The sequence below is a fragment of the Leuciscus leuciscus genome (assembly GCF_965113295.1).
Source record: "Leuciscus leuciscus genome assembly, chromosome: 17".
Lineage (NCBI taxonomy): Eukaryota > Metazoa > Chordata > Actinopteri > Cypriniformes > Leuciscidae > Leuciscus > Leuciscus leuciscus.
In genome coordinates, this window is record NC_138741.1 from 11857321 (window position 1) to 11875253 (window position 17933).

The window sequence follows — 17933 nt, forward strand, 5'->3', positions numbered from 1 at the left end:
TTATGACCCACATATGAATTACGTAGATCAACAATATGTTTATGTAAAAATAAAATAAAATATATGTTGAAATAACTGTCTGCGACCGTGAATCCAGGAGCTGCTCCAGGAGAAACGCGATTCGTGTGAAGGAATTTCGCAGAGCTTCATTTGTTATGTGGTCTCTAGGGAAACGAGCTGGGAATGGCGCTGGTTCCTGGATGTTCACTAGACTAGAGGTTTGTTTAGAACTAATCTCCAAACGATAATAAACGGATATTCGTGCAGAATTTATAATAATTAGCGCCTTTGCAAATAAAACAAATACGTCTCCGTCTGCTATTTTATTTAAAAACCAGGAAAGTGATAGTTTTTGGACTATTTTAACAACTGTAACTGTAAGAATGACGTCTGTGGAATTTAGAACCTATTATAAGTCAAAAAACCGCGGGAATCCGGATTTTCTGAATCCCTGGCAGATGAATGGAAGTGACTACAGACAGCCGCAGTCCGAAGGCACAGAAACCAGATTCAGTTCATGGACGCCTGTAACAAATAAAGCATGTAACCAACAGGTCAGGATAAAAAAGGGTAACACTTTACTTTTAGTGTCATTGTTAAATATGTTACATGCATTTACTATAGTAATAACTATAAATGATGCTTAATTACATGTAACTAACTCCAAATCCATACCCTAATCCCAACCCTATAGTAAGTAGGCTACATTACTCAATAATACTCAGTAGGCTACTTAAATGTATAATTATAGTGTAACAAAGACACCTTAAAATAAAGTGTAACCAATTTTATATTATAATTTTATATATTTTTTACTTTTACATTATTTTAAGATGAGACAACATTTAATCTAACTAAATAAATGTGCAGCTTTTTCAGGAGAGAACAACTCTCATCCTCCATTGGTTTGACCTGTGGACAGACCGTCAAAGAAAAGAATTTATTTGTCGGCTGCTGAGGAGATGCTCCAAAACTCAGCTCAAGTAAATTCTCGGTGCATAATATCTGATATCTCACCACGCACAGGAATTCCACTTTCTCATACAGATTACAATGACTTTGTATGGTTATGATTTTAGGTTCACCAGTGATTGTTTGGCAGAATCAGTCCCCATCACCCGGATGGACTTCACGGCAGTGCTGCCTCGCTTTCTGTCTCTCTACATCATGTCCTTCCTAAGTCCTCGAGACATCTGCGCCGCAGCACAGGTGTGCTGGCACTGGAGATTCCTGGCAGAGCAGGTAAGAAATGAACCGGTACAAACGTGCATTTCATTTATTAGATCACATTTCTCTCTTCACTCAAACATTGTTACTGAAAATCTTCTAAAATTCAATTTCAGAATGCTGCCAGAAATGTCAAAGACATGTTTACTCACTCACAGTGTAATCTCTATGTGATTCTAGGACTGTCTGTGGTCTCCGAAGTGCATCCGTCTGGGATGGTTTCTTCCCTACAGCCCATCAGATCATGAGTACGGAGCGTGGAAAAGACATTATGTGGCCTGCACTGCCAGTTTAGACATCCTGACTGCACGGGAAGCAGCAGATGTCTATGGTACCTTGAATGAGAGTTTGACAGCACCAGAGGAGCAAGAGGATAGATGGAGAGAGCACAAGATAAGACAAACCATCAGAGAGAAGATAGCAGAGCATAAAAGTAAGTACCAGGGATTCCAGCATTGCTTGTAAATGTCCTCATGAAATGATCTGATTGAGGTTAAAGAGTTTTATGTAATGGAAATGATCTGAGGCTAATAATGTCATTTGGCAGATGTTCTGGTCCTCATATTCCCTTCTGCTTTCTCCACAGAGGCTGCATTGAAGACCAGGAGGGCATGGTTAAACACGAGTAAATTGGGCACATCATCTATACATAAGCCACTGAGTCTCACTGCTGCTCTTGTTCAGCTTGGGGTGAGACTCTGATATAATTATAGCGAAAAAGATTTTATCAACAAGCATGTCATCCAAATAATAATACAAATAATAATCAAATAAATATTTAATTGGTGTGTGAATATAGGTGACAACCCTGGTTTAAGTGATGAAACTAATTGATAAAAAAATTTAATCACTGATCATTTTGATCATGATTATGTTAATTTTATCTTCATCTTAGATGCGTTTATGTAACACAATATTAGTCTTGTATTACATGCACAGAAATATACACATTATGGTAATTTCTCATGTTTTTTTTTCCATAGGAAAAGTGTCGATTGGAAAATTCACTCTGTAGTGTGGAAATAAGAGAACCGTGGCTTGATTTGAGGATGAATAATACTCTTGAGAGCACATGTGACACCAGTGTAGTGAAAACTATGAGGTCAGTAATAAGATGGAAATCTCTGCATTCTTTTTTTCATGCATCATGTTTAGTACCTTTTTTTATTTGTCAAACAACAATAATGGAAAACTATTCCTGAAAATGCTGTTGCCTTACAGTTCACTGTTCTGCAAACCAGTCAAGTCTTCCTACTGTCCTCTTCCTCATTTCCTGCTTGTGTCATCCAAAGTTCCTGGATATGAAGTAAGACGTTCAGTTACATCTCTGAATGATAGACAGTTGTTTATGAACTGAAGGATCTCAACTTCATATTTCTAGCTGCTTCTGGCCGCGGTGCAAGTGTCTGTGGTGGTTTTGCCATATGACTCACAAGTAATGACCTTGGAGGCTTTGCTCGCTCTGGCGGAAAGGGTGATCCAAGGCAGGATGATGCAAAGTCTCGGCATTCTGGTGGCAGGAAGCACAGATGAGTTGACTCTCACAGATGGTAATTTCCCTGATTAATTCAACATAATTTCATTAAAATGGAATATTTGCCTGCTGGAATAGATTTTCTGGAACATTCTCTAACTTTATGATGGCAGATTTTTTTTTATAACCTTAAAACAAAGAGCTACTGTCAAAATCATGCCAAATATTTCAATTGCTCCAATGAACAACATTATGTTTTGTCATAACACAACAAAACACCCTGCATAATATAGCATTATATATATTGTGTTTTATCCCCAGGACTGAGCATTACTGAGAAGACAGTGCTGAAGCCATGTGTGAGGGAGTTCTGGGAGAAACTGTGTGGCTGGGTGGTTCCTGCTTCAGATGGAGGGAGTCTGAACATCTTTGTTCCGCTGGCAGCTTCTGGTAAAGTTTGTCTGTTTTGTCCCAGTTCAGTACTGGCTTCACACAGGTTGTAGCCATTGAGATGCCATTCCATGTGACATTTACTGTATATGTTTTATTCAGATGTTGTTCTGTATTGATCGTTCAGTTGCAGGGATGGATCTGATGAGGAAGTTGTCTGTTTTGACTGGTCTGAATGTCAGAGCTCCCACAGGAATCTGCACGGGCTCCTACCAGCACAGTGAGTTTCAGATATGTCTTGAGAGTGGGTTCATTTGTGATCTACTGTATTATACTTTCAGTCGAAAGTTTGGACACATTATTATTTATTATTGCCACATTTTAGAACAGTACATTCATAAAACCTATGAAACAACAAATGGAAGTTAAATTATGTTGTGACCCAAAAAATTTAAATCAAGAATATCTAAGACCTTTAGAGATTAAAGCTCTGCAAGCTCTGTTCATTCAGCCAACTTCATGAGGTGCATCCTGGGATACTTTTTAATCAATATTGAATGTGTTCCCTGGTATAATGTGTACTTGTTAGCTGCTTTTAATTCCTTATTCAGCCCAACTGAATTACATTACATTCGTTAATTAATCTTAAAATCATGTTTCATTAAATAATTACAATTATTATTCATTATACATTTTTTTAAAATATAAATTATGATGTAAAATAATAAAAAAGACTTTGTTTCATTTTAGATTTTTGTTGTGCATGTTAAGATTATGAAATATATTATTTATTATTTTAAAATCTATATTTAATTATAGCATTGTTTATTATTTAGCATTAATTATAGAATTATTATATATATTATATTTATACTATATATATATATATATATATATTATAAAATAATATAGATTTTAATACCAATACTATTACTGATAACAATTACAATAATTTCTTGTTTAATTTGACTTAAAAATAAAAAGATAACCAGAAACATGAATTCAGTCAAGTATCATGATAGTGTTTTAAAGAAGCGGTCTCAATATTTCTGTTAGTTCTCAGTGAGTGGTCCGGGTCTGGTGAGTTTCCTCCATTGGTGTATCTGCATGAGACCCTCCTCCTGAGCTGGTGCAGACAGGCTGAATGGATAGAAGAAGCCTGTAAGGAACTACGGAAACAGCTGGGGCCACAGCTGCACTTTATATGTCAAGAGATCAGAGGCCGCATCCTGGGTAAGTTAAAAAATTAAAACACAGTTACGTCATTTACTTCCTGTGTGTGTATTCAAACCGTTTTCTTTGTTTGCGTGGCTACAGGTCTATTCCTCTGGGATCATATAAAGATGCCTGTCATTTCCCTTAAATCTGAGGTCATGCAGTGTTTGGTTCGTGGGCTCGTGGCTCTGATGAACGAAACTCCAGTAAGCAAAAAATAAAACATTCTGTTCCAGTAAATCTCAGGTTATCGCTGCATTATATTGAATTCACTGATTTACTGTTTTACTGTCATGCTGTAGGATGATCCCTTAGACTTCTTGGGACACTTTCTACTAAGGTCATCAGTAAACAGTGGTGTGAAGAACATCGATCCATTCCCCAGTCCAGAATCTCCAAAGGTTAGTGCTAATCTTTCTATAATTCAGATCATTTGGTTTACCAAATGCCTTAAAAATGTGTCTTTTTTTAGGGTTTGTTAAGTGATGCAGATAGACGCAGTGCTGTGTGCAAAGAGCTTTTGAATAGTGAGAAAACATACGTGAGGCATCTTCAAGCGGTGGCCACAGTGTTCTACACACCTCTCAGAGCGGCACTGGACTCCAATCGAGCCATCATCAGCTCAGTCAATCTCATCACCCTCTTCTGCCCTCTGCTGGACATTTTGGAGGCAAACAAGTAAAATACAGTCCATTCTTCCTCGCAGAACCTGATTTCACCAAGTGCAACATGTTCTTGGATCAACATCTTTGTTAGTCCTGGAACAATATTCCAATCAACCAATCAGATTTGAGGGACAAGTTTAGAGTTTATGTCAAGTTTAGGCTTACGACCAAGGTTAGGTGCTTCTACATCAGTGTTATTCACTTATCATTTCCCTCTGATTTTAGGGATAACTCATGGGTAGGGTTAGGTTTAGGGGTAGGGATATAGATAGGATTACATTTTCAGACAGGAATGTTGTTTCAGGATCAACAAAATACAGGAACGCGTCTAACTCGGAAAAATCTGGACGTGCTGTTTCCACATACATTTCTCTTTCTCTTTCTGTTTCTCTCTTATTCTCTGGCCTTCACAAATGGTCTTGCAGTGTTTTTCTGAAGGAGCTTACTGAGAGGTGGGAGGAGTGGGCTCCGCTGCAGTGTGTGGGGGATGTTTGTGTCAAGTTTTGCACCAAGTTAAGAGTCTACACTAACTTTTTCAACAACTATTCTACCATTCTGAGAACTATAGACAAGGTATGTTAATGTTGAATATTGTCTTTGTACATTAAAAAAACCTAATAAATATTATACAATGACTTGAATAAACCTCTTCAGTGATGAAAATGTTTTAATTTCTAAATTAAAATGCATTTTGATAGATTTTTTAATAAAGTCAAAATTGATATCATAGTGGGGGGGGGGGGGGGGGGATCAGCTGAAGAAAGTCTCATTAAAAGAATGACATTCTTTCTTTACTGAGTAGTTGCCATTATATTTTATTATTATTAGAAGCAAAGCAGTTTTGCTAAAAATTTATAAATATTTGAAAAACTTTTCTGCCAAATCAGAGTCATGTGGTACGAGCAATGTACGGAAACAAAACAGGAAATGACATCATTGCAGACCCTTCATGACTAAGTGTCAATGTTGATAGGTCTCTTACATACTTTTACATTGTTACAAAAATATATTTTAAATAAATGATATTCTTTTGACCTTTCTATTCATCAAAGAATCCTGAAAAAATTATTAGGCAGCATATAATATTAGGCAAGGTATTTTCAACATTTGATAATAATAAGAAATATCTCTTGAGCATCAAATCAGCATATTAGAATGATTTCAGTGAATGATCATGTGACATTGAAGACTGGAGTAATGCTGCTGAAAATTCAGCTTTGCTACTACAGGAATAAATTACATTTTAAAACATAAAAATAAAACAGTTGTTTTTATTGTAAATATAAAATAACTGTTCAGTAATATTGTATATGTTTTGTAGTGTCGTGAGATGCTTCCTGCATTCCGCACCTTTCTGAAGAGACACGACCGGACCGTTGCTACCAGAATGCTGAGGTACAGTAGAGTTACAGATCTGGTAGTTTTCTGGCTAAATAAAAGTTGTACAAGAGCGACTTAGCAACACTCCAATTGAATGTCCAGTCTCCAGGAGCTGTTTCTCACACCATCCGCACGGGTGGAGGAGTATGTGACTTTGCTTCAGGCATTAACGCTACACACACCGCCTGAGCACCCAGACTACACACAGTTATCATCTGCCCTCAACTCGCTGATGACTTACAGTGACTTCATACACAAGGTGTGATTAAAAAAAAAAAGCACTCATTGAATAAATATGAACATGAATGTTTTCACCTCAAAGAGGATCTATTATGCTTGTTTACATTTGCAACTTTCTTTAGTGTGTAATATTGCTGTTTGAGTATAAATAAGGTCTACAAAGTCCACTCAAAGGGGAGGTATTTTCTATATCAGTAAGCACTGTTTCTGAACTCCCTGAAACGCCTCGTTTGTAGTCTTGAGTTTTCTTTTATGTACAGCTGTCAATCATGATGTTACAGCCCGTTTTTATTGCATCAAATAACTAATTAAAACCAAACTTACTGGACATCAGCGTGATAACTATCTAAAATGACAGAAACCATCTTCAGAAAGAGTCAGAGTCAGACTGGTAACCCGAAGGTTGTGGGTTCGATTCTCAATACCGACAGGAAATGACTGAGGTCTGTGTCCTTGAGCAAGGCACCTAATCCCCAATCGCTCCCTGGGCGCCACAGCAAAATGGCTGGCTGCCCACTGCTCCAGGTGTGTGTGTCCATGGTTTGCAGAGTGTATGTGTGTGTGTGTGTGTTCACTACTCACTGCTCCTAATGTGTGTGCACTAACCTGGATGGGTTAAATGCAGAGGACAAATTCTGAGTATGGGTATTCTGAGTAAAGTCACTTTTTTTAAAACAGTGCTTTGTTTTCCACTCCCAGTTGAAAAAGAGTCTGGATCGAGACTTGAGAATCATGGAGGCACAGAGCACAATTCAAAGCTGCCCAGTAAGTTGCACAGTCATTGCACCAGTCATTTACACACAGAGATCAGGTTCTCACAGGCCATTAAAGGTCACGAGGCAAGGTTTCTGTATTTAAAACAACAAAAGTCTGTGATAGACAGCCATACACAATTGCAGTGCACTGTATTTGTGCAGTGCAGTTGTTCTTTATGTGTTTATGTGTTGTTTTGCTGCTTTTATTTTTATATGCTTGTTCTGTAAAGCACTTTGGTCTGTCTAGCGGCTGTTTAAATGTGCTATATAAATAAATGAACTTGAACTTGTATGCTCATACACACAGTATAACACTATTTCTGTACTTTATTTAGAATTTGTTGGAGGGGAGCAGATACTTGATAACCACACAGGATGTGGCATTACTGAGCTGCCTTAATGGAGACATTGCTTCTTCTCTCAGGTAGTACCTGACCTGAGATCAAATGACAGAAACAAAAGCCTCTCTGTCTACTTGAAGCCAACTTCAACGTCTACTTTAAAAAAAAAAAATTAAATGAATAGTAACAGCATAGTTTCAAATCAAACTCAATATATTGGAGTATAATCAACAAATAATTGTTCTAATCAAGGGACCGGATTTACTCAAGCAAACCCTACTGACCTGTGATGTATTTATTCTCATTTTTTCTCAGGATGTATGAGCATGTGAGTGACCTGGGAATGTTTCTGTTCAATGATGCCCTCGTGCTCACAGAGAAGAGTGTCTCAAACGTGCCGTTTTGTCTGGCAAAGAACACGACTCACACCTTTCTCGCCTCTGTGGCTCTGCACTGTCTAAACCTCACGGAAATCACAGATACAAAGTGTATGTGCTATTATTAGTACTGTCATGCAGTGTTCAGGAGGTTAACACAGGAAGTTATAAGTCAACACACACACATACATATACATATACATATACATATATATATATATATATATCACTTTAAATTATAATATTCTATTATAACATATATTTAAATATACACTTTTAACTTCATCATTATCTTTTCAGATGTCCGAAACGCTTTTCAGCTGGAGAGCCCTAAGCGGCAGTGGATCTGTGCTACAGATAGAGAAGAGGACAAGATCAGGCTGCTGTGTGCTTTACGCAGTGCTATGAGTGCTGCTATAACACGAAACTAAAGATGAACATCATATTTACTCCTGTAAGCTAAATGATGAAACTATGATGGACATATTTAATTCCTAACTTGCTATTTTTTTCATTTGTTTTTATTACCAAGCAAATTGAATTGGTATGATTGCTACATCTGATTATGATTGATTACAGTATGAATTAATGCATAAATATAAAAATCTGTATTTTTATGCATACTGGATGTCCTTGACCTTGTGATTTTGAATGTATAATTTTTACTTTATTGCTGGAACAATGCAGAAAAATGGGATAATCATACACAGGGCTAAATAATCATTTTCATTATAATTTAAAATATTCTTCATATTTTACATGCACACTTATGTCGGGTATAAAAGCATTTATTTCACAAAAAATAGTGTTCTCACAGTGTTAAAGATTTTGATTGCATTGTGGGACTTCCCACATCAGTACACTTGCAGATATCATTAGGACAAATTTTATTATCCTATTTATACAAAAAAGACTATTAAAAAGACAAAAATCCATCACCACGTGACATGGTTACACCTAGCTGCCACTTATAATTCTTGAAGAATTAAATGACATTTTTTAAAACAATTATCTGAACTGATAGTCCAAAATATTTAGAGTCTTTTTACCTACACACAATATCTCTCCATCTTTGTAGTGTGCAATATTGTGTGCATAGTTTCATATGCTTCAGTATCATCAGGATAGACATGTATGCTTAAGACAAGCAAATACACAAAATATAATAATATGAACCCTTACTAGAAAGCCAAACAAAGTCGTTAGGAACTAGACATTTCGGAGTCTAGTTGTAGTAGTAGTAGTCCTAGTTCTTGACTTGATTTTATGCACAAGTGCACATTGTGTGCAAATATATAGACATAACAATCATTTACTCACTTTCAAGAGGTCAATAACATCCTAACCTCCAGTTTCAATTAACACATAAATGGAAAAGAATAATGTTTACGATTAGGCCTTAATATAAAAAGTAAAAATTATTACATTATCTAATGCTTGATCTATTTAACAACCCACAAAACAATATAAAAAGAAAAACAATCCTACACACCAAAGAAATACAGTAGTGGCCAAAAGTGATTGGTTTGGGGATTTAATGACCCTACAAGTTTGATTAAACCATCAAAATATGAAAAAATATTTTATATTTTTATATATTTTAAATATGAGGGAAGAATAAAGCACTAACCTTGAGGCATTTATCTAACAAAATTATTTGGCAAAAAAAGGTGTTAACTGTAGCTATATGGTTTATTTTACTATGCAAATAATGCATAGAATAACAAAAAGCTCACAGGAAAACATACATTGACTACAACATAACCAGTTATTAATATTTTGTTTGTTCTCTCGTTTTAGCATGCGTTTATAATTTCTTTGTATGACAGCCATGCCAAACATTATGTCTGCATAATTTGGCATGTTTAATTGGATTATCACAAAAAACACAAATGATTTCGAGCACAACTACGCAATATGCTTACAAAATCTTTAAGAATTTTTTAATAATTTGAATAAAAGGTGAAGATATACATTTTCCTAGTCCAGATATCACTTTTGGCCACTACTGTATAAGATGAAATATCACCTGTTTTAGGATTCATAAATGATTTTTCAAACTTTAAAGTGCTTGAATCACATCAATTAAAAAATATATGTATACACCACTCCTTCATTGATTCAACATAATAAACATAAGATTTTGGTTTTCTTGCATGGAAAAAATATAGAAATTATTAAAGAACAGGACTTCCTTTTGATCATGACACCAAAAGCAGGATTCATGCATCTTTCAGTAGAAAAGAAAACGACATTCGAAGAAAACAACATATTTCTTATATTTCATATTTCAACAGCACAATACTGTTGCCTCTCTTGAATCAAGACTCGCTCGATATTCTCAAAGGTAGAGATAGTGTATGCAGCACCTGGTCTGGTGATATTTATCTAGTGTAATAAACTCTGTAATAGACAACCTTTGGCCTCCAGAGGGAGTAGGAATTGTCAAATTTCAGAAGATGAACTCCCTCACCGGGATATTGGTGGCTGCCTGCATAAACTTCCTCGTGGCTGTCACGACGGGAAACAGGAACCACCTCATTTACCAGCGGACGTCTGCCCTGTTCTGTCGGTTTCTCTTTTTCAGCTTGTGCTGTGCCTTTAATTAGGATAGAATTGAATTAATCATAAATATGAAATAATATTTTTTTAATGTGTCTATGAAATCCACCTTCTTACCTTCATTAGCGTCAGTAGTAGATTCTCCTTCATTTTTGCTGTCTGTTGGAATGGTCAAGTCCTTCCACTCAAAGTACAGCCCAAAACCAATATCGTGGTGATCGGTGGCAAATTCCCAAAACAGGTGTGAGCCATGCTGATGAGTGGGCACCCGTACTGTCAACACCTCCCCTCGGCCCACCGTGATCACAGAGTCTTCATCGTGCAACACCTTTTCCTTAAACTCCTTAACCTGAGGCCGTGTCCACATAGAGGGAGCAAGGATAGCTACTTCTGCATTCAAGAAAGAAAAATAAATGAATGTAAGAGGACAAGTAATGTGACGACTATATGTGTGAATAAACGTAGTGTTCCAACTTTAAAAAACAAATTATTAGTGTATATATATATATATACTGTATATATACTACAGTTAAAAACTTTGGGGTCATTTTTTATGTATCTTATGATCAGCAAGGCTGCATTTATTTAAACAAAACATAGTAACAGTAACAAACAGTAATATTGTCATTACTCTAGTCTTCAGTGTCACATAATCCTTCAGAAATCATTTTAATATGCTGATTTGCTGCTCAAGAAACATTTTTTATTATTAATGTTTAAAAACAGTTGTGCTTCTTAATATGTTTGTGTAAACCGCAATATATTTTTTTCAGGATTATTTGATGAATAGAAAGTTCAAAAGAACAGCATTTATTTGAAACAGAGATCTTTACTCTCACTTTTGATCAATTCAATGCATCCTTGCTGATTACAAATATTAATTTCAGACAATCTTACTGAACCTAAACTAAAAGCAAATTGTTTTATTTTTATTTTACAAATATATTTTTATTATATTTTATTATTGTATGTAAAAAAAATTTTATATACAAGCCTATAAATATATTCATATTAATTTAGTAAACGCATTTTATTAATGTACATAACTAAAAACTATTTCATTATGTATTTGAAATATGAAAAAACTCTAATAATAACAATATGTTGTGCAGCATTAAATCAACATATTAGAATGTTTTCTGAAGGATCATGTGACACTGAAGACTAATGTGTAATGTAAAATGAGTAATGATGCTGAAAATTCAGCTTTGCCATCACAGAAAACAAACCATTTAAAATATTATTCATATTTCACAATATTATTGTTTTACTGTTACTTAACTTTTAATCAAATAAATGCAGCCTTGGTAGGCATAAGAGACTTCTTTCCAAAACATGAAAAAAATCAAACTTCAAATTGTGGTGTATAATATTCTTAGCTGCAAATAGAAAATAAAAATAGACAAGAACTTGCATAGTTTGATAAAACATACCTTCTGTTTTCCCTTCTACACACAAATGGAAGGCTTTTGAGTCTGACTGTTGTTCGTGATTCTCTAATGAATTCGATTGGTTGTTGGGGTTGCAGGTGGGCACTGCTTCATTTAAGACAGGAACAGGAAGAGCATTCGAGTCTTCCTGCTGCTTCTGCGAGGCCATCTGAAATCATAAAGAAGCAACCTAAGACCAGGATCCTGATGAGAAGTTTCCTTGAGTCAAGTCACAGACTTTCCGTAAATGTCTCCAGGTGTGTTTGTACCTGCTGCAGCTGGAGGGCCTGGTGGATGTATTGTTGGTAGTGCTGTTCCTGCAGCTGTCTGATGAGTAACTGCTGGTGGTCTGGGTTGTCTGGATACTGCTGTTCGGCATATTGCTGAAACTTCACTGCCGTCTGTGCATTCAGAACAGCCATGATCTGCTCTCTGTGCACACAGATGTTATATACTAGATTAGAAGTTATCAACACATTTTAAAGCAGCAGTCATCCCTACAGAAACAATAGAGAACTCTATTCATCAAAGAATCCTGGGGGAAAAGTATCCCGCAGCACATCAGTATTCAACGTTGATAATAATAAGAAGAGTTTCTTGAGCACCAAATCAGCATATTAGAGTAATAACGGATTATGAGACACTGATACTGAAAAGACAGCTCTGTCATTTGGAATAAATTACATTTTTAAATATATTAAAATAGAAAACTATTATTTTTAATTGCAACCTGTAATATACTGTTTTAACTATTTTTGATCAAATAAAAGCAGCCTTGGTGAGAATAATATATTACTTTCAAAATCTATAGATTACCAGCACTCACTTTTGTTGCTCTATCTGTAACCTCTCTGCCTCTTCTTTTCTTCTCTGTTCCTCCTCTTTTATCCTCATCTCCTCTTCTTCTCTGCGTCGTGCTTCTTCTTCCAGCCGCCGTCGCTCCTGCTCTTCTCTCTCCAGTCTGAGACGTTCTTCCTCTTCTCTCCTAAACACACGCACATACAGAATAAAAAGGGCTTCCTACAATTCTTATTAGACTACATTATGAGAAGCTTTAGGCACTTTAACTAATACAGAACCTACTGTCTCTTTTCTTGTTCCTCTTTCTCAATCTTATGTGAAGTCACATATGGTGCAAACAGAGCACAACAGGAGTTCAGAAGCTTCACAAAGTCCTCCATGGCGTCCTCTTTGGCCATGCTGCCAAGCCGTAGCCATTCTTTCCTGAGAAATGCAGTGATAAATGAAGCGTCTATAGACATTGTAGGGTTGTGCAATATGGCATTTAAGTCACCATGAAATCAAAATGGACAATTCTTGTTATTATTCTTTATTTTTAATTCTTATGCCCTCATAATCCTCTAATCAAAATAACTTCCCCTCCCCTTGCAGCCACATCTCTTCTCTTTGATGATGTGTTCACTGGTGGGAGGGCGGGAATAACCTGTCACTCACATGACATCACAGCAATAGCAAACCACAACCATCCATACTTTTTGTGCACATCCAGACACTTTTTGGCAGGTGTTCGATCAAAATAAATCATCAAACTCAAAATAAACAAAAATGGCTTCCCAACAAGAAAAAATGTAGGGCGGGACTTGCTTTTGTCCATGGGGAAGATTTTTCTTGTTGGGAAGCCATTTTTGTTTATTTTGAGTTTGATGATTTATTTTGATCGAACACCTGCCAAAAAGTGTCTGGATGTGCACACTATCTCTTTACTGAAGCCATTTCTCTTGGACATAAATCAAAAACTATTGCAACTTCCGTTTCATCCTGAATTTAATATGTATGTATGTGTGTTAAATTTATATATATATATATATATATATATATATATATATATATATATATATATATATATATATATATATTATATATATATATATATATATATATATATATATATGTGTGTGTGTGTGTGTGTGTGTGTGTGTGTGTGTGTGTGTGTGTGTGTGTGTGTGTGTGTGTGTGTGTGTGTGTATGTGTGTGTGTGTGTGTGTGTATCATGGAATGCTACCAAATATATGTGTTTATGTATATCATGCTACCAAATTTCATGGAATTTACTCCAAGGTATATGAATACCAGGGTAATGCCATTTTTTACTGTACTGAGATAATTATACTGGGCTTATACAGTAATTACATATATAATCCTCTGTTACCTTCTGTCGTTTCCCTGCCAGTCAAAAAACCCAATTTCTGGACATGCTTCTGGGTTATAAGGGCCAAGAGTGATTTGCTTATGTAGTGCAACCAAACGGAGGTTTTCTTCATATGTTGGATTAAAGGCTTTCCCATTCATCTCTGTGTGGGACAAAACATGTAGAAATCATCATTAAATAATGACTCTTTGACAACATCTGGGAGATCCTGAATCACTATTATTATCAGTGGCATTTCCAGTTTCTGAATGGGTGGAGTTATTGTTACAATGTATCTAGACGATGAGTCACAGTAAAGGGACTTTAATTCTGTTTTGCTACCAATAAACAGTACATGACTGCAGGTTGTGACCGTACAGAATAAAGTTGTAAACATTTACTGGACAAACAAAAAAGGGAAAGTGAAAGTCTAGGCTAATTCATTATATGTACGGTACCTTTAAAGAATTTCAGCGCAAGTCCGAAGAGCTCCTGTAAAGTAAAACCCCAGTTTCTCTCCAAACTCCAAGTCTTCTGATTTTCTTCGTTATCCTCACATGATTTATGGTCTTCCTCAGTGCCGGGCGCGTGAGTCTCGGTGTTAATAATACCGTTCTCGCAGTTTTTATCGGTCCTCTCGCTGCCATGTTCTTCTCTGTCAAACTCCATCATGTCAAACAAACTGTCACTACGAGCTGCTGCTGCTGTCACAGGTGGCCACGTAGCGCAGAAAACACTTCTCTTCCGTATATTCCCACCGGAAATCCCGGATATTTGTGTTAAATTCAGCTCGTTGACACCGCGTTCACTTTTTAGTTACGTCTGTAACTGGGCAGATAAAACCCAAAATGTTCTCCGACGAATTTTCGCTTTGTTTTAAGGCTAAAATGTCACTTGGACATGAACATTACCTGAGCATACGTTAGCCGACCTGACTCAACTAGTCGTAATGCAGCTAGTAAACTGAACCACATTTCACTTCTAAGTACTATGACGAGATATTTAATTTACATTTTTTATATTTTGTATATAGTTTTCTGGTCACGCAGTTTTATTATATATTAAGATATATTATAAGCTAGATATTAACTGCAGATATTCTTAAGTATTTTGCACCTTTCATATAGCTACATAAAACAATTTTTTGCATAAATGTTTTAATGTTAGCCTAATATTTAACTGAATTTGCTTTGTTATTGTAATTTGTTAAACAGTGTCAAGTTTTCTTCTGTAACTTACATTCGTGTAGCCTATGTAAGGCTTGGTTTGTAGCCTTTTTTTATTGTTCTTCAATAAGCAAATAAATAGCAGCATTTTGGCAAGGAAAAATATCATTTCAAAACCCTGAACCATCAAGAAACGTTGGGTTGGTGCAGTCTTTAAAATGTATTTAAAGCATTTAATGGTGCCCATTAACTGTTTGATTACCAACATTTTTCAAAATATCTTCTTTTGTTTTCAGCAGAAAAATTTAATTTATACAGGCTTGGAATGATGAAAATTTTTTCATTTTTGGGTGAACTATCCCTTTAAACACATGCAAACAATTGTCCAAATGCCAGCAGACCTCATGAAAAACAGGAAAACCCAGAATTTTAACAGAAACAAGCGTTTCCAGTCTGTTATGTTTTAACATGAAAAGACACAAGTGGATCTGGCAAGCTTTTGTCCTGTGATTTTGCCAACAACCATTCTCTTCCACGCAAATTGAGTGTTTAATCCTCTCCTTCACACTTACAGATTGAAGTCATTGCATCAGGCTTTCAAAAGCACCCTATTCTGCCATCACAGACCTCCACAGATAATGGAGGGATTGGAATGAGGTTGTAGGGAACACAAATAATGTCCAGAATCTCTCAAGATTGTACCGAATACATGGTCACTCTCAGAAGAGAGAGGTTTTCATTGACAAACACCATTATACAAAACTTAATAAGGTATCAGCCTTAACAAGAACTATATGTCAGAACAAGCTTTTATTTAATATAGTGAGGTGTTTTACATTTTTCAAATACATAAATCATTCATCAACAATCAGGGCCGGTTCTAGACATTAGGAGGCCCTAGGCAAAATTCATGTTGGAGGCCCCCCACCCACAATAAAAAAACACTTGAAACAAATATGATTCCTAACCTTTTTATTTATACAACATTTAATTTTAAAAGCAGTATATTTTTACTTACACAGTACATAAGTTTGGACACATTACTATTTTTAATGTTTTTGAAAGAAGTCTCTTATGCTCATCAAGCCTGGATTTATTTGATCAAAAATACAGAAAAATAATATAGTGAAATATTATTAAAATTTAAAATAATGGTTTTCTATTTTACTATACTTTATATTTCTGTGATGCAAAGCTGAATTTAGTGTCACATGATCCTTCAGAAAACTTTATAATATTCTGATTTATTATCAAATGTTAGAAATTGTGCTTAAAGGAGAAGTTCACTTTTAAAATGAAAATTCTGTCATCATATACTCACCCTCATGTTGTTTCAAACCTGTATGAATTTCTTTCTTCTGCTGAACAGAAAGGAAGATATTTAGAAGAATGTCAGTAACCAGCCAGTTTTTGGGTCCCATTGACTTCCATAGTAGGTAGTATATTTTTTCCTACTATGGAAGTCAATGGGACCCAAAAACTGTCTGGTTACTGACATTCTTCTAAATATCTTCCTTTGTGTTCAGCAGAAGAAAGAAATTCATACAGGTTTGAAACAACATGAGGGTGAGTATATGATGACAGAATTTTCATTTTAAAAGTGAACTTCTCCTTTAATATTTATTTTATAACCTGTGATACTTTTTTTCAGGATTTTTGATTATTAAAAAGTTGTTTTTAAAAAGTCTTCACTATCACTTTTTGTATATTTAACACATCCTTGCTGAATATTCCTGTTTTTTTCTGTATTTTTGATCAAATAAATGCAGGCTTGTAGAGCATAATAATAAACTTCTTTCAAAAACATTAAAAATAGTAATGGGTCCAGACTTTTACCGGTACTGTATGTACATATTAATCAAACTTTATCTAAGGTAATCTCTTTTTTGTTTAATGAAGATGTTATTGTTGTTGTTGTTATTTTGCTGTTTTATTCAATTTATTCACAGTTCCAGAATCCCACTTCAGTAGATGAGCATAAGTGCTTTTATATTGCATTGCTACCTTAAATATGCTATACACAAATCAAGTGGAAGAGAAAGACACGATCGCTACTGAGCAGAAAAAAATATATAAACTGATATTATTGGCGTAATGTCAGGGTATAATCTAATCATCAGCATAATTTAGAAGATATACCCATAGATATGAGATCCTTTATTTGAAACATTTAAAAATGTTGTAGTGTGTTGGCTTTTTAACTTAGAATACAGACGTCTTGTCTTTTAATTTTGTAGCTTTTTTACTAGTCAGCTCCCGACGCGATGTTATTCATTGTACGCGCAAATTCAAAGCGTCGCGTCTGGGCACGTTAATGACGCTCGCGCTCTTTTAAACTCGTAATAAAGCGGTGAATGATTTTTCCAGAAATGACGCTGATCTACAGTACAAGTTTATATTTAGAATACATTGCAATCACTCCAAAATAGATGACGACAACTCACACACCTGCATCACGAGCTGTGCTTCTTTGTATGCTTATGCTTTTGCCTCGCAGCACCTGATGGATGCGTTCGTTACACATACTTTCAGAAGCCGGCACCCGCTTTGTAACGGACACAT

At 35.5% G+C, this 17933-nt stretch overlaps 2 protein-coding genes across 3 annotated transcripts; one reads left to right on the forward strand and one right to left on the reverse strand.

The window, feature by feature from the left end:
* The first annotated feature begins 87 nt into the window (after positions 1 to 87).
* Positions 88 to 8687, forward strand: ect2l (epithelial cell transforming 2 like). Of its 2 annotated transcripts, none has more exons than XM_082143218.1 (21): positions 88 to 218; positions 871 to 983; positions 1080 to 1242; positions 1408 to 1660; positions 1814 to 1917; positions 2211 to 2329; positions 2449 to 2533; positions 2609 to 2777; positions 3023 to 3151; positions 3279 to 3371; positions 4148 to 4324; positions 4409 to 4512; positions 4609 to 4707; positions 4779 to 4984; positions 5397 to 5544; positions 6293 to 6366; positions 6454 to 6610; positions 7291 to 7356; positions 7682 to 7770; positions 8003 to 8175; positions 8365 to 8687. In XM_082143218.1, exons 1-21 carry the CDS (start codon positions 156 to 158, stop codon positions 8493 to 8495), a joined length of 2715 nt encoding a protein of 904 aa, XP_081999344.1. In that variant the 5' UTR covers positions 88 to 155; the 3' UTR covers positions 8496 to 8687. The 2 variants fall into 2 exon arrangements, with proteins under 2 accessions (XP_081999344.1, XP_081999343.1); XM_082143217.1 differs by having other exon boundaries at positions 141 to 554.
* Positions 8688 to 8934: 247 nt separating this feature from the next.
* On the reverse strand, positions 8935 to 15151 carry LOC309479266 (Golgi resident protein GCP60). The gene is made up of 8 exons (XM_082143296.1): positions 14664 to 15151; positions 14227 to 14368; positions 13140 to 13280; positions 12883 to 13041; positions 12326 to 12488; positions 12060 to 12225; positions 10744 to 11016; positions 8935 to 10663 (listed from the first exon to the last, which is right to left on the reverse strand). Exons 1-8 carry the CDS (start codon positions 14875 to 14877, stop codon positions 10449 to 10451), a joined length of 1473 nt encoding a protein of 490 aa, XP_081999422.1. The 5' UTR covers positions 14878 to 15151; the 3' UTR covers positions 8935 to 10448.
* Positions 15152 to 17933: the final 2782 nt, after the last annotated feature.